Source organism: Phasianus colchicus, chromosome 4 (genome assembly GCF_987193195.1).
Source record: "Phasianus colchicus chromosome 4, bPhaCol1.hap1.1, whole genome shotgun sequence".
Classification (NCBI taxonomy): Eukaryota; Metazoa; Chordata; class Aves; order Galliformes; family Phasianidae; genus Phasianus; species Phasianus colchicus.
In genome coordinates, this window is record NC_143439.1 from 54,572,732 (window position 1) to 54,587,804 (window position 15,073).

General features: G+C 32.6%; 1 protein-coding gene across 2 annotated transcripts in view; it reads right to left on the reverse strand.

Moving 5' to 3' along the window:
- Positions 1 to 15,073, reverse strand: part of TBC1D19 (TBC1 domain family member 19) — a 45,153-nt gene that overhangs the window by 18,836 nt on the left and 11,244 nt on the right. For both annotated transcript variants that reach the window (XM_031588448.2, XM_090139584.1), the window contains exons 5-11: positions 12,936 to 13,010; positions 11,746 to 11,809; positions 10,730 to 10,776; positions 7,527 to 7,637; positions 6,605 to 6,677; positions 5,858 to 5,896; positions 2,825 to 2,937 (exon numbers count right to left, since the gene is read on the reverse strand). In XM_031588448.2, coding sequence (XP_031444308.1) covers positions 2,825 to 2,937; positions 5,858 to 5,896; positions 6,605 to 6,677; positions 7,527 to 7,637; positions 10,730 to 10,776; positions 11,746 to 11,809; positions 12,936 to 13,010 — 522 coding nt within the window. The remainder of the gene's footprint in view (positions 1 to 2,824; positions 2,938 to 5,857; positions 5,897 to 6,604; positions 6,678 to 7,526; positions 7,638 to 10,729; positions 10,777 to 11,745; positions 11,810 to 12,935; positions 13,011 to 15,073) is intronic.

Sequence of the window (15,073 nt, forward strand, 5' to 3'; positions counted from 1 at the left end):
AGAAAAAAAAGGTATGAAATAATTTAAAAAAAAAAAGTTCCCTAAGCACTGTTTGAATGCGAATGCAGTGGATGAATAGGGTAACAAAAAAAAGGGGAGAAAGAGTATTCAACAGATTTTTAGTAACTGCATGCAATCCATTTGGTGCAATGAATGAGACAGATGTCCCACAGGAAAACCTGAATCACACAGTCACAAGGTCATATGATTATATATATATATACGTATATATATACACACAGCAAATTGGACTGTCTGTACAGAATACTATGTGATAGTAGTAGATAGGCTTTTAAAGGTTTGACTTTTAACCTCAAAAAATGCTTTTTAAACAGTTTCTCTAAAACATGCGATTACAGATGAAAACTAATAATTCATTGCTAGGCAGTGTGTTTAAAAACATCTAAATAATTGTACGTAGAACTTACAGTTGCCGATTATGCTGCTAGATTGCCAGTATTATCCCTTAGTTGGCTGTGTATTGGCTTTATACAGAGGCTGAGCCTTACTGAATACGTTTTTCCAAATAACAATATTTGATGCTAGTACACACAATGCCTATTATACAAAACACTTCTAACATTTTAGATTAAAAGAAGGAAATCATGACTCTTCTGAGTTATAGATGCACATATCTATAAATGTAATAGATCCTAAGCTGCAGATCAAAAATATTACAGTAAGAAATCCATGCAACCATTCAATTCTAGCAGAGAAACAATACATATGAGGTAGAGGGAGAAGATGTGTTAGATAAACCAATAAAGCCTAAAAAAACCACAGCAGACTAAAAAACAGCTCTAAACATCTGAAAACTGCTTTGCTATATTTTGCAAAAAAAATAAAGGTGTATATGCAAGAAGGTCTCAGGTTGTTAATACTCTGGCAATAGTTGTATCAATACTTCTGTGAAACACTAACAAAGCATAAAGTGAACTATGGGCATTCAGATTATAACACAGCTACAGTAACTCATGTGCTACCCCACCAGTCTTCGAGCAGTTATTAAGTTTCTTTGCCAGAAAGCATATTTCTTCAATGCGTTTCATACTCAAAATTCATAAAGCAATTATAACTTATAGCACAGAATAACAAACACTATGCTACATTATGCAGAAACAGTTTTGGAAAATGTCAGCTTAGCATACAATTCAAGCATTCGTAAACTCAGTGTTTTAGTAGATATTCTCCAATATAGTGTATCTTTCTACACTTACAATAATTTCTGTTCTATGCGGAAGGATGTGGGGGATTTTTTTTTTCTCTTTTCCAATTCTTAATTTCAACAATTTGAAGCTGTTGACAAACTTGCAGTTCTCATCATTTCATCCATCCTCGCTTACCACTTTTTCTTGAGGTTTCTCATTCTCCAGCCACTTGACATCACCTCAGCTGCACCACAAAGCACTGTCTCACCAATAATTCCCTACGTATAGCCAAATAAGATCATTCTCAAGGCTCTGAAACCTGTAGAATATCTCCTGAAGGAAAATGTGAAAATATAGCTTGTTCCACTTTAAAAAGAAAAATGACTGTTGAGAATTGTCCACATCAATTTCAGGAACTAGATTTTGATAAATCTATTTCCATATTAGCTCATGCTTTACATGAACATAATGTGAAATATTCTTTTTATTATTTTATTGACTTTCAGTCATCAAAACATTATACTTTTTTTTTTTTTAATTATTGTTCAACTATTTCACTTTCTACATTAAGATAAAGATGCTCTGAGAGCACACAGGACTTAGCAGGATACAAACAAATGCAGTGTAACCAACAACATTAATTTCACATGATAATACTCCTGCTCTCTTAAAGAGAAAGACTTCTAAACTTCAGGTTGATCTAATAATTTCATAGAATTTAAGTTTTGTGTTGAGCATCTCAATTAAGATTTACAATATTTTGTTATTATTTCAACAGCTTCTTCTACAGAAGATTTAATCTTTATTTACTAGAAACAAAAGTCTACTCGAGATTTTCAAAAAAGTATAAGCTAAGTAATTCCAATTCCAGGCCAAATAATTTCAATAAAGACTTGTTTTTGCACAAATACTTGATAAGTAAATTGTCAATTAACAGGATTCAGGTTTATTTTTAAGGATAAGATCTTATCACTATACTCTGTAGTTACCAGCCTCAGAGTTGTAAGAAATTGACAGCATCTTCAAAGGACATGAAATACAGTAAAATTTCCACATTTGTGACTAAACTTACATCTCTGCATGTTATTTTAATTGAAATCAAAATATTGTATCAAATTATTCACAATTCTGAAATGACTTAAATAAGGATTTAACTTCCTATGGTATGAATATACTAGATATATTGACTGTCTTCTAATACTGCAACAGATTTCATCCTTGAGGACTTCAGTAAAACACAAAGTATGAAAACAAAAAATGAAAAAATGCTGCTGTATGAACAGGCATGAAAACAATCCACAAATATGAAGCAATTTACAAGATATGTATACGCAGATTATGTCTGGTTCTAACAGCCAGGAAAAAGGCATTTGCATTTTCTTTTTGAAAAACTTCAGAGTTTCATCTTTATGACACTTCTTTCTTGTCTCCTCTGAAAGAAAAGCAGCACCATTAAGGAAAAGCTCAGAAGCTAGCTAGATCAAATAAATAGTCTGTTCCATAGTATTTTGCTTATATACTTAGAGAAGAGCCTAAAAGACTTTACCACAACACTGAGGTTTCTGAAAGGAATGTGTATCAGTTAGTGTGAAAACTCAGTAGAATATTTCATTATCTTTTTCAAGAACAGAAAAAATGTGGTTGCACACACACCTTCAGATTTTGCTCTCCCTTACCTCTGGCTGATTAGAAATATTCAGAATGAGGGCCCATAGATCAGCTCGGAGTGCCGTTGGACATCCCTGACGAACATATTGTTGAGCTGCAGCACTATCTTGTTCTGCTAAAACTGTAAAAAATGAAGCAAGCAATAAACAACAGTAATTTAAGATTTCCAAAGTTTATCAGACTATCAAGTTCCTTATTTCTTAATTGCTATTTTATAAGTACTAAAAATTGAATTGATACCAAAAATAACAGAGTTCTGTAACATTTCTATGTATTTGAAATGGATATTAGTCTGGATACAAAAATAAAAATATAAAAGGAATAAAATATTGTATTATAAAGAAACATTTCATTGAAATTTAATGCCTTCCTTTTTTCTGCTTATGTAGCTTATCACAGTTTTCTGTGCAAGCAATCATTTGAAAATATTTGTTTTAGGTGATGTTTGTTATAAGAAAAGAATTCAAAAATCTATTTGACAAATAAATCACATACATGCAAGTAACAAAAAATGCAAGACAGTAAGGCTAGTACTTTATAGCATTTGATAGTTTCAGTGCAGTTTAGCCCTATAAACATATAACATGAAGATTCAGGAACAGGGTATACCATCTAGTTTACCATGTTGTAAACATTAACTAAAGAGAAAATATCTAAAAGGTCTGGTTTCCACAATTCAATTTTGAAGTAGTTCTTTGGGAAAGAAAACAATTGACATTCTGCCATCAGCAGAGGAATAGCACTTAAATGTTTTTACTTAAGCCAGTTGCAGCTTCTAGGCTGACACCAAGTGGAACAAGCAGTCATACGTAGCCACAAAATACTCCAGTATGAGTGTTATATCAAATATGAGATAGCCACTTACTCTGCTTTCTTATTGCCCTACTTTGATGTTAACTATCTATAGATGGGTTTGGGAGAATAATTCTGTGAACTGATTGACTTTTACAAAGTATTTGAATATTTTAGAAAGTACTGTGAACCACAATGTAAATAATTTCAAGATGGAAAATATCAATTTCATTGAGGCAATTATGATACTCAAATTGATTTTGGATTTTTCAGCTTGATTACTAGTGTGTGATTAAAAAACTAAGTTGTGATAGATAGCAAGAACAAAAAACTTAAACAACTGCCCACAGATCAATAGTGTTCTGATAGTGAGACGCTTCCAAATCTGTATCCTCCAATTTTTCAGCAGTCCATCAGAAACAATTTGCTATTCTAAATTTAACTGTATATTAAAATCACCATATCAGTCTTGTAATGGAAGGATGAGGTCAGATTCAAAAACCTACTGAAATGATTCTTCTCTTTTTTTTTTTTCTCTTTTTAAGTACTGAATAGATTGGTCTGCCAATTTTTTGTTTAACCTGTAGAGCTCTAACACAGATGTTGTGTGATCTCCTTTTCTTCCAAGACTTTCTGCAATTCCCACAAAACTTCAGAAAAGACTGTGACGCATCTCAGCATCTATGAGTGTTTACCTTGCCATTTTTTACTGAGACACAGACTATGAAAAAAATAGCTTTTTCACATACAAGATGAGTTTTTCAATATAATTATGGAATTACAAATTAAAATACAATAACAGCAGCTCCTCAGACTAAGTAATATTTTACATAAGAGAAAATCAATGCATCCATGACAGGCAAGGTCATAAACAACATCCAATGGAGCATGGAGAAGTATCCCCTTGAATGAACTTAAATATTCATGGTCAAGCCTTTAGCTTGCAGTTTTACAAGATTCTGTGTCTTCGCACAGATACAAAGCTAAGACAATCTGTGTAATAGAGCCTGCTCTACACAGACAAGAGATGAGCATTAAAAATTACATTGTGTGGGGATTTAAATCTCAGTAAGCTTGAGTGGAGATTTTTTAAGGGACAAAATAGAAAAGAACTGGGATTGTTTAGCCTGTAGAAGAGAAGGCTCAGGGAAGACCTTATAGCTCTCTTCAGCTACCTGAAAGGAGGGTGTGGTGAGGAGGAGCTCAGCCTCTTCTCCTACATAACCAGTGATTGGACTAGAAGGAATGGTCTCAAGTTGGGCCAGGCAAGGTTCAGGTTGGATACTGGGAAACACTTCTTTGAAAGAGTGGTCAGGTGCTGGGATTGGTCTGCCCAGGGAAGTGGTTGAGTCACTGTCTCTGGAAGTGTTCAAGGAACATTTAGATGCTGCACTGACACGGTTTAGTGGGAAATAATGGTGGCAGGTGGACAGTTTGACTAGATGATTTTTGAGGATTTTTTTCAACCTTGGTGATTCTATGATTCTATGAAGAGGGAGATGGACTGTACCCTAATAAGTTGCACTTGGAACAGAGAACAGACAATGGACAAAATAAGATCCACAAAAAGAGAAGACTGAAAGATCCTTGATTGGTTAGTGAAACAACAAAAGGGAGTTTTGGAATTGCATCAACTCCCTTTTTTTGTTTGATAAAGTTTAAAAAGAATCACAAGGGACAGTAATTAGTGGGTGTTGCTGGATTTCAAACATTGTATGTATGCTTATAAAAGCAAATCTGAACTAAGAAATGTTTATTCCTTTCCAGATCATTTCTCATCCTTCAAGGAAACAACATTTTCAGAAAAAAAAGGTGTATAGATGGCGGTTAAGTACTGCAATATTTAACAAGTTCTGCAGTTGCAAATAACCATTAAAACATTTTTTTTTACGCAGACATAAAACCCATTACACTAATGAGAACTGTGTATGCAGGGAAAGGAGTCCAGAATCTTTTGATTTTAAAATGAAATTCAGCAGTGACCTAAGTTATCACCAAAAAGCTGCGTGTCTATGCTTCCTATTTAATTTTAATGAAATATCTGTGGAACTATTTATCTGATAGCTACTGGTAGACTGCAATGCTTCCTTTTCCATCCTTGTCTAAATTACAATGTTATTATTGACTATGTTTTGTTCTAGTCTGCCTAAGTTGTTAAAATTCTAAAGGCGTATGAGATATAAAATTACTAGATGTATTTGTTACTACTCAGTTTTTTGTTTATTTTACAGATGGAAATAGATGCCCACCTTTTTGTCCGATACGTACATGCTCATTTTCAAAGAACTCTAGAAAATAAAGAAATAAAGACGAATTGCAAATATTAGATAAGAAAATTAAAAAAAACCTAGTAAAATATTCTGTATTTTTCTACATATCTATAGCAGTAAAAAATCAGCTGAATGTGAAGGCACTAAAATTAAATTGCATCAGCATCAATGTTCTTTTTCAAGGAATAATACTAAACAACTTCTGGTCAGAGAGACAAAAATACAGAAGCTGCACTGTGCTACAGGAACTAAGACTTTTAATTAGGTAAATTTCCATTTTAAAAGAAAAATAACTTCATAATATAGTCTTTTTCATTTTTGTGTGAAACACCATTTTAATGCTTGGTTCTACTGGAATAACTGTGTACAAGGAAAAATAATAGAAGACATTTATATGTGCATATATTAACAGTGTCACACTACAGGTTTGACAAGATTTTTCAGTATTTTCTGTATTTTTGGTAACAGGCAATTTTTTTCTCTAGTGTTCAAATACCTGAAATAAACTTATTTTCAAGTGAAGCTCACTATTTTATATCTCTTTAAATCTGACCCTCAGTATTTGAAATGCTGTCTATTTTAGCTACTTTTTACCAAGAAAATTACTACAAACATAACAAACATATATGGTTTCTTGTGAAAGAAATACACAGATTATTTGATATTTGTACAGTATTCTATGCATTAGTGTTCTAATTAAATGAGTGAAGCACAGCATTAGCTAACCAGGAGGCACTTGTGCTGAATCATCAATACCCAGTTGTCCTATGTTTAAGTCTAGTTCACTGAAGTCTTCTTTCTGAAAAGAAACAAAACCATAAAAAGGAAATCAACAGCGTTTAATTCCCTAAATCACAAGAATTCTTCTCGAAGTCTAAATGCAAACATTTTCTCCACAAAATGTATTTCTTTTAAATGCATATTTATGAAATAAGAGCTCAGGTTTTTAAAAGGAGAAAAATCTCACATCAATCCTTACTCTAATTTCAGTTTTCAAGATGCCTATGAGCTATACCAGGATGTAATAAAGTGAAAAATAAACTATTAGGTTAATGATCTCTAATTCCGAGCTGTTTCTCAACCCAGATGAAAGTTTTTCTATCGGCACAAAATCCTGACAAACCTCATCAGTGGGGCATTAAGAATAGTTTTCCTGTCGTCCAGCAATAAGACCTATATTCAAATTCCTTTCATTTACAGTCTGAAATTATAACAGGATTGAAAATTAATTTAAGAAGAAAATCAGAAATTGATTGTCAGGTTAACTGATCTTGTGCAGCTCAAATAAAACAGAGACAAAAATAAATTGGATAGCTAGACTTTTTTTCTTTTCCATTAAAAAAAAATTAAGAAAACATGCATGAGCATATATTTCAAATCAAGAGCTGCGTGGCACAAAATGAAAATTTCCTAATTGACTGACAATTTAGCATTTAAGTGTTTTCTTTGCCAATAAGAATGTCTTATCATAAAACTTTTCTATGTTTTATTTTAACTAGTGATCCACTTTATGTTCATGTTGATTTTCATTTACAAAAGGAAAAACTTATCTCAATTTTAATATACTCTATTATTGTATAGGTTCTTATTCATCACCAAGGCAAAATTACTTTTATAGAAACTTATTGTTAAGAAAGAATATACTTACCAATTCTGGAATATCTTTAACGTTTAGAGGAACTTGAATTAGCCCCAGATGATTTCTGAAACTAGGCTGTTCTCCATTTTCATAATTTGGGTTTCGAAGATTCATCAGTACCTTAAACACAATAGCTCCGTCATTCCTTGCACATACTTGGAAATTTACATTCAGAACTGTTCCCAAAATCAATACTGCAAACTGTACCTTTGGCATAAAACCATTTCCCACAGCTACTACATGTACAGGCCCAAATTATCAAACTATCTACATTTTCAAAACAAAAAAGAAGCCAACTTTTGCAGGGAAGAAACATACTCCACTTCAAAAAGTAAGCTCAACTTATGAAATAAAAAAGCAGAAAGCATTTTTGATAAATGAGACAAAGAGCTGGCTACATACAAATTTCTTCACTAAAATTAGCTTCCTTCTCAAAGCTATTTGAAGCTTTCTGATGGCTACAATATCCAGGATATTCTACAGCACTACTGCTTTTCTGAAAGAATCTTTATTCATGCTTTTACACTGGAAATCCTACATAGTGCTTAATCAAAATGATGTACAATTTGCTATTAAAATATTTTCTTACTAAATAACAAAACCTCCAAATACTTTTTTCCATTTAAGTTTTATTATTATTATTATTTATTTATTATCTACTATTTATTATTATTTTTTATTATTTTATATTTTACAAAATTAAAAATCTGAAGTAAGGATAAAATTTAAAAGAGAAGAACTTAATGTCAAGGTAAATAACTAGAATATAGAAAATAATTTCATCTGACATATCCTCTTATTATATATGTTTTAATATTATAATGTTAAGCTGGCAAAGATTCCTTCAAATGTAAATTTCCAGCTTTTATGAAATTCTGCAACATTCTATTTCTACAATTCTCAGTCTTAAATATTCTAATACCATGAAAATTCACCATCAGACTTGTAAATTAAAAGATTAATGAAACAAACTCAAAATTCTGGAAAGAAAACAGTATTAGGGAAAAAAAAAAGTGACCTAGAAAGTCACTAGATAAGTCTAAAATGAAAATGGATTTGTTTACAGATTCAAGATTAAACGTACAACTTGACTGTTAGTACAGTGATGGAAAACAGAATAAATTAAAATTTGTTTAATTAAAATTTTCTGACATGAGTAACTTGAAAAGAGGAGCTCTTCAGAAAAGTAATAAAGTGAATATAAAGTTTATTGTAGGATTCAGAAATGTATTTACAATTGATAAGCATTAAGCAATTCATAATTAATACAATCAGTCTTTTCTACCACTACAAAAGACATTCCACTAAACTTACAATGAATCATTTCAAACATTAAAATACATTAATCTCTGATTGATCTAGATTGATGTGACTAAAAGAGGAGATCATATGAACTCTAAAAATCTATTCTGTCATGTTGTTGATGATGTGATTCCTGTATGACTGGTAGGATATACAACTGAGGATTTCATAAATTTTATTTTCCATCATATTTTAATCCCAAACCTCCTACTGTGTCGTTATGTACTGTTGATGACAGCAAATTTATTGCTCTGTTGGCCATTCCTATTATAAATATAGCTGGTAAAGTAAGTTCTGTTTTATACATACATTCTACACTTGAACCATGCAAAATGATGGGTAGTACCATCATTTCTGATTTTAAAGCCTTGACAATCATGTTATCTCTTTTTTTTTGTAATGATTTTTTCTGATTATAAACCAAAGCCTCTCAACTCCAAACATTTCTATTTAATATTTGATTTTTCACAATCCTAGGTGACCTAAAATTTCAAACACCAATCAGTCTAGCAGCTTCATATACTGCAATTTAACATTTATAATTAATTAACATTTATAAAGTTGGGGAATTACTTTCAGAGGAAAAGTTAGCTTCAATCAGGTTATTCTTCGGAGAAACAGAAGGTCACAAATATAATTTAAAACTACAGCCATCAAAAAAAAAAAAAAAGAGAACAGCATTTTGTTTTGTAAACAACACCTGGAATCATAAAATGTGTCCATTTTCACTTGTTATAAATGCCAATTTGTCTGAAATACCAGTGCAAACATATTAGAAATGTATTAATCACTACAGAATCATCATTTTTGCAGGTTAACTGTCTGCCTTGTCCAGTTATCTGACATACGCATGAGCTCCTGCTGTAGATGTACCTACATGGCCAACTTTTCTCAGAACAAGAGTGAGACTTCACAGAGAATCTCTGGACCTCTCTCAACTACTGTGCTTGGTTAATATCACAACCAAGATGTACCTTTAGCACATTTGATGCATTCTGGTCATAGACTGGCAGGCAGTCGAAGCAGTCAGACTGGCATTTAACTAAAGTAAAACCCCTAAAAATCCACACTGTGAATGCTGCACCAACTCTTCCACTCCACAAATGCACTTCTACTGCACTGCAACCTGTTCATGTCAACACAGCTCATTCTTTTTTGAGAGACTGTTGTTCACCATTGGTCTTTCTATTGTTGCTGAACTAGAATTGCAGCAGTTAAAAGATTTAAGAATATCTCCATCACTTCTACAAGTGCTGGATAACATAAGAAATTACCATTAGGTACAGAAGGTACAGAAGAACAGTTCAATAATCTACTTTAGAATTCTTAAAGGCCCATTGGCAATAAGAAAATACAAAGTGCATGCACGTATGTGACAAGCATTTTCACTTTTTTAGTCCTATCCTTAGAGTAAATTAACAAACAAGTGTCCACGTGCCTTTAGAGCCACACATAAAATATGTTAACCTTAATTAATAGTGAAATCAGACACTGTCTTAAAAAGACCTGGAGAAAGTGCAAAGGCTAATCTGATTGAGAGAAGGACCTTGTAGGAGAGAGAGGTTTGTAAATGCTATCCACAAGTGCAGGGGATTTGTGTGGGTTGCCCTCACAGACTGTTCTGGGACCCTGGTAGTCTACAGTACTAGTACTTAGTCTGAGTGTAAATATGTGTATGGACAATCACTCAGAAAATAAAAATCTAAGGTTCTGCAAATACTGTGTATGAGCTTTCTATTGTTTCACTCCATGGACAATCATCTCTATCATACCAATTGGGCTTCTTTAGAATAATAGCAAATTGTACTGCTTACTTGTCTCTCTGAGACTTAAAAAACACTTCTTCCACCTCACATAAAAAACCTGTAATGGATGCAATTCAATTGCTGAGTTGTTTCATGAATTCTTACCTCAAGAAAATCTTTAGGTGCATAAACAGGCCTGAAGAGACTTAGATCTGAAATAAGATTTCAATTATGGTATCTTAAAACTAAAAGATGAAAAACACATGCAATTTTCTCATACACATAACACAATGTAGCAATTTCAATAATGTCTTACAACTAAGATTAAAATAACATCATCATCATCCCAAATATCATGCTTAGCACTATTGTATATTCTCCAAGATTATCCTATCAGTCAGTGCCTTGGCTTTCTAAATCCCAAGTATTTAAGTGAACATTAGTCTCAGAAAACTTTTTACTGCTTTCACATAAGCTTTTACACTGAACCACTTTCAGACATGAAAGTGATACGATATTCTTTAAAGATTTTTTAAAACACTGTAGATTATTGAATGAAATTTGCTTTAGTAAAATGAAAAGTAGGACTAGTCATCAACAACCCATGAAGTGTATTTGTTGTTGTGTAGGTAGTACTCCATGAGATACAAACCATTACCTTTGCAAAATAATTTCTTCTGAGGAACCTGGGTGTGAATTAACTTGGTTAGCCTTGCTCTCTCAAATGTTAACATGACTATTCTGTGCAGGTGTTATTTTTATCTTTTGTTAGCAAAATGTCTGAGCTTAATTATCCATAGCTCTGAATATTTTCTTCCTCTTAGCCTGATTTTACACTAAAAAGAGCCATGTCTTTGCTGTATAAATCTCTAAACCATTGGAATCAGGAGTATTATACCATAAACTTCCAGTGTTGACTCAAAATTAGCACAGTAACTTGAAATAAACCGACAATAATATGAATACTTACGCACAGTTAAACATTATAAATTAGAAAAAAAGACTGAAATCTGTTTACCTTGAAATGATTATATTAATTAAATATATTTTATTAATAATATAATACTGTTATAATAATTATTAATAATTAATTAATTATATTAATCTCTGGTTGATAAATAATGTGTATTTGACTTATTAACGGACAAAAAATTAATGCATGTGAATTTAGTTGATCTTACCTGGTTCATCAGTTCCCATTTCATTCCATTTATTAAGCAGCTCTTTCTGCTCACTTGCAGGCCTCTGAAAGTCACCAAGAAAGAAACTCTTCTTTTTTTAACAAAATGAGTAAAAGCATGCCTATTTCAAATATATAAATGAATATTACACCTTTAAAAACAGGCTGCACTAGCAACAAAAAATTCCTTTGCTAAAAACTAATCCCAAGCTAACAAGTGTATAAGGTCTCAGGCTCCAGTTCAAGGAAAAAAAGGAAAGGTGGAAATTAAACAGTTTTATGGATTTACTAATGAATTTTAGGCTATTTGGTGGTCAGATTCATATTACTGAGCTAGAGCTGGAGCTTCTGGACTTTGTCCTCAAACTCCCATCTGTGGCACAGTCATGAAAAGCAAAACCAAGTGCATTTTTGTCACTGATGATGAACCTAGTGTAGAGAAAACCAAAGTACTATCTATTGTATCAAAAATTCTATATATTGTAACAGGAAAATAAATAAAGAATGAAACATTCTAACATTATTATCCTGATCTGTGGTCTTTAAAATTAAAGCTTATAAATAAATAATGAAACAAATGCAGATTGTCAAAGAGAACCAGTAATGATGTGTCAGTATCTTTCTCTCCTAAGTACCAGTTGCAAGGGTGTCAAACTCTTTGATTTACCTGAGTCACACTGAGTGAAGAGGAATTGTCTTGGACCACATACAAAATATATAATACAGTTAAATTATATAAGTATTCAAACTTTATGTTTTTTATGAAAATCATTTAAAAAAAAAAAAGGGGGGGGAGGAAACCCATACAACCAGCAGGTTGGGCACATATGATCCAGCAAACAAAATACATTCACATTATCCAAAGGCTGTGCAGCTGTAAGTTATATAGCTGTGTCTGCACACAAAAACATTCTGTTAAAAGCAATGAACATAGCAATTAGCTCTCCAACATGTTGCTCCCTCAAGAGATTAATTCCTGCAACAGCAGAGGAAGATCCTCCTATAGACTGCCATCTTATCAAGTTCAGCTCAAAGAGAATTATTCTGTATTCTGTACTAAAATATTTTGGAGAGCAGTCCTGCAGCTCTTGATAACCAAGTGTAAAACGAACACTACAAAAAATGCAAGAGCAGGCTTAGTTTCAAGAAAAAATATGTCAGTTTGGCAACAGAAAGTTCTTAATACATTACCTTCTGTGCTAGTGGGATACTGAGTTCTGTGCACATACTATTTAGACTTTTTAGAATTCGCTTCTCCCAGCTTCCCTGAAACACACAAAAAAATTAAATTATGTAATTTTTTTCTTCTTCAATTTTGCCTTGTCTGAGAATAAGCAGCTTTCTAAACTCATATATAAAGAAATGATAACAAAAACCACTGACACTTGCAGAAGCATTAAGGGAAAGTTTACATGGTTGCTTAAATAGAAACAAAGAGGAAACAGATTTCATCATCTACGTCACAATAAAGAACCAGAAAAACGAACTCCTCAAATTTTAGATCTCTAAAAAGCACACATTTCACAGTCACTGATTTATGACATATGCCAAGTACTTCTTTATACATCAACAGATGACAAATTCCACAAGAGCAAATGGACAGCTTAAAGAACAATCAGATTTTTCTGACTATTGCATTAGATGTCAGGCTCACTTCTGTGGCCTGATCTGTGGATAATTCCCCTGGAATTAATGCCAACTAGTACTGACTTCCTAGTCAACTGGCTTTGGATTTTGCTTCCATGATTACAGCTGCACTGGTGGGTTTTATATTTAATTTCATTTTCTGCAGATGATGAGTCAAGCTTCAACCAAATGAATGTAAGGACTACTGTTAATTTCATTTAACTCTATTTATTATTTGTAATTAGCTCTAGGCACAAACTTGACAACAGTTAGATACCATCTAACCATTTAAGCTCCATTTCTGTCCAAAATGGGCTGCAGTTTATTAGACAGGAAGCAAATGAAGGGAAGGGCAGAAGTTCAAATGTTCTCTTAAGGAAAAAAAAAAAAAAGTTAAAAAAAAAAAAAAGATTATGTCTTGCTTATAATTGCTTCATTTTAGCTTCCATTTACAAGATTTTATGACGTTTTCTATCAAACACAATAGTTATCTTTTATCAGTAACTTTTCTTCCCAAAATCAAGTAATCCCTTTACCTTCTCTTCTATAAACAAAACAGGTTGAGTAGTGGCTGCAAAAAATATTCACCTGATTGTAGTAATTTTTATAAAATTCTGTGTAATATTTGTTATTTCATTGTATTACTGCACCCAAACGCCTTCAAAATGCTACAATTACACAATAGCATGATACCAAACTATTTATTCGCTCATGGAGGAACAAAGCATTTACAGTACTCTATTTTGCTGGAGATGGTGGTTTTGTTGCTGGAAGAAATGAGAAGTGAGAAAAAACACATAGACTACTAAACCATACAAGCAAATGGAAGCAAAGAATACAGAGGTGTTAGTTAAAAAAAAACATCAAGTGAAACAATAAAGATCAAAACTTAAAAAATACAATATGCCAAGATATAAAAGACACAAAAAAACCACAGAGCAGTGAGACAGCTTTGCAAGACTGTGCATTAGCTCATTCCAAAGAGCAATGGAGGCTGATACTCTTGGTGTGACAGTCAACTGCCCAGCCAGAGATGAGTAGAGTTATTGCATTGAAGGTGTAGCGTGTTAGTAATCTATAGTGTAGTATAGTGTTAGTAATCTATTAGCTTGCTATGAGCTTTGTAAGATCAATATAGGACAAAACCAGAATATAGTTTCATGGGAGATGTCAGAAACAATTCCTAACATTTCTTTGCACTCAGCTACTTATTCTTATCTTTATCTCTATTTGTCCTTATATCTTTACATCACCCACTTGAATTATATATCATTGTTTGCAGAAATTCTCCTTAATCAAGAAAAAGCTGAACTCAGAGAGAACTGAAGAGCTGCTAAGGCTTGCATCATTTTGCCTCATCAAAATGCAGATATCAAAATAAAGAAATCTAACAGATTTAAGGATTTTTCAACTCAAACCAATGCATGCTGGGCAGCAAAGCAAATTAGCAAAGTCTTCAATTTTTAAATCCTAGCATTTAGTAATAATGCCTAATCTGCATTAAGATGCATAAGTAATAATTCTCCTGTTTAGCAAAGTGGAAGTAGGTGACCTAATCCTCTCAAACTGTAACCAGACCAATTAGCACAGAGAACACCAGAGTGTGAAATTATCTGATGCTTTTAAGAGAGGTTTGACAGGATTGACAGATATTGCATCTGTCAATTTTCAAGAAACCGAAATGAAAAAGGGCTTTTGTTTAG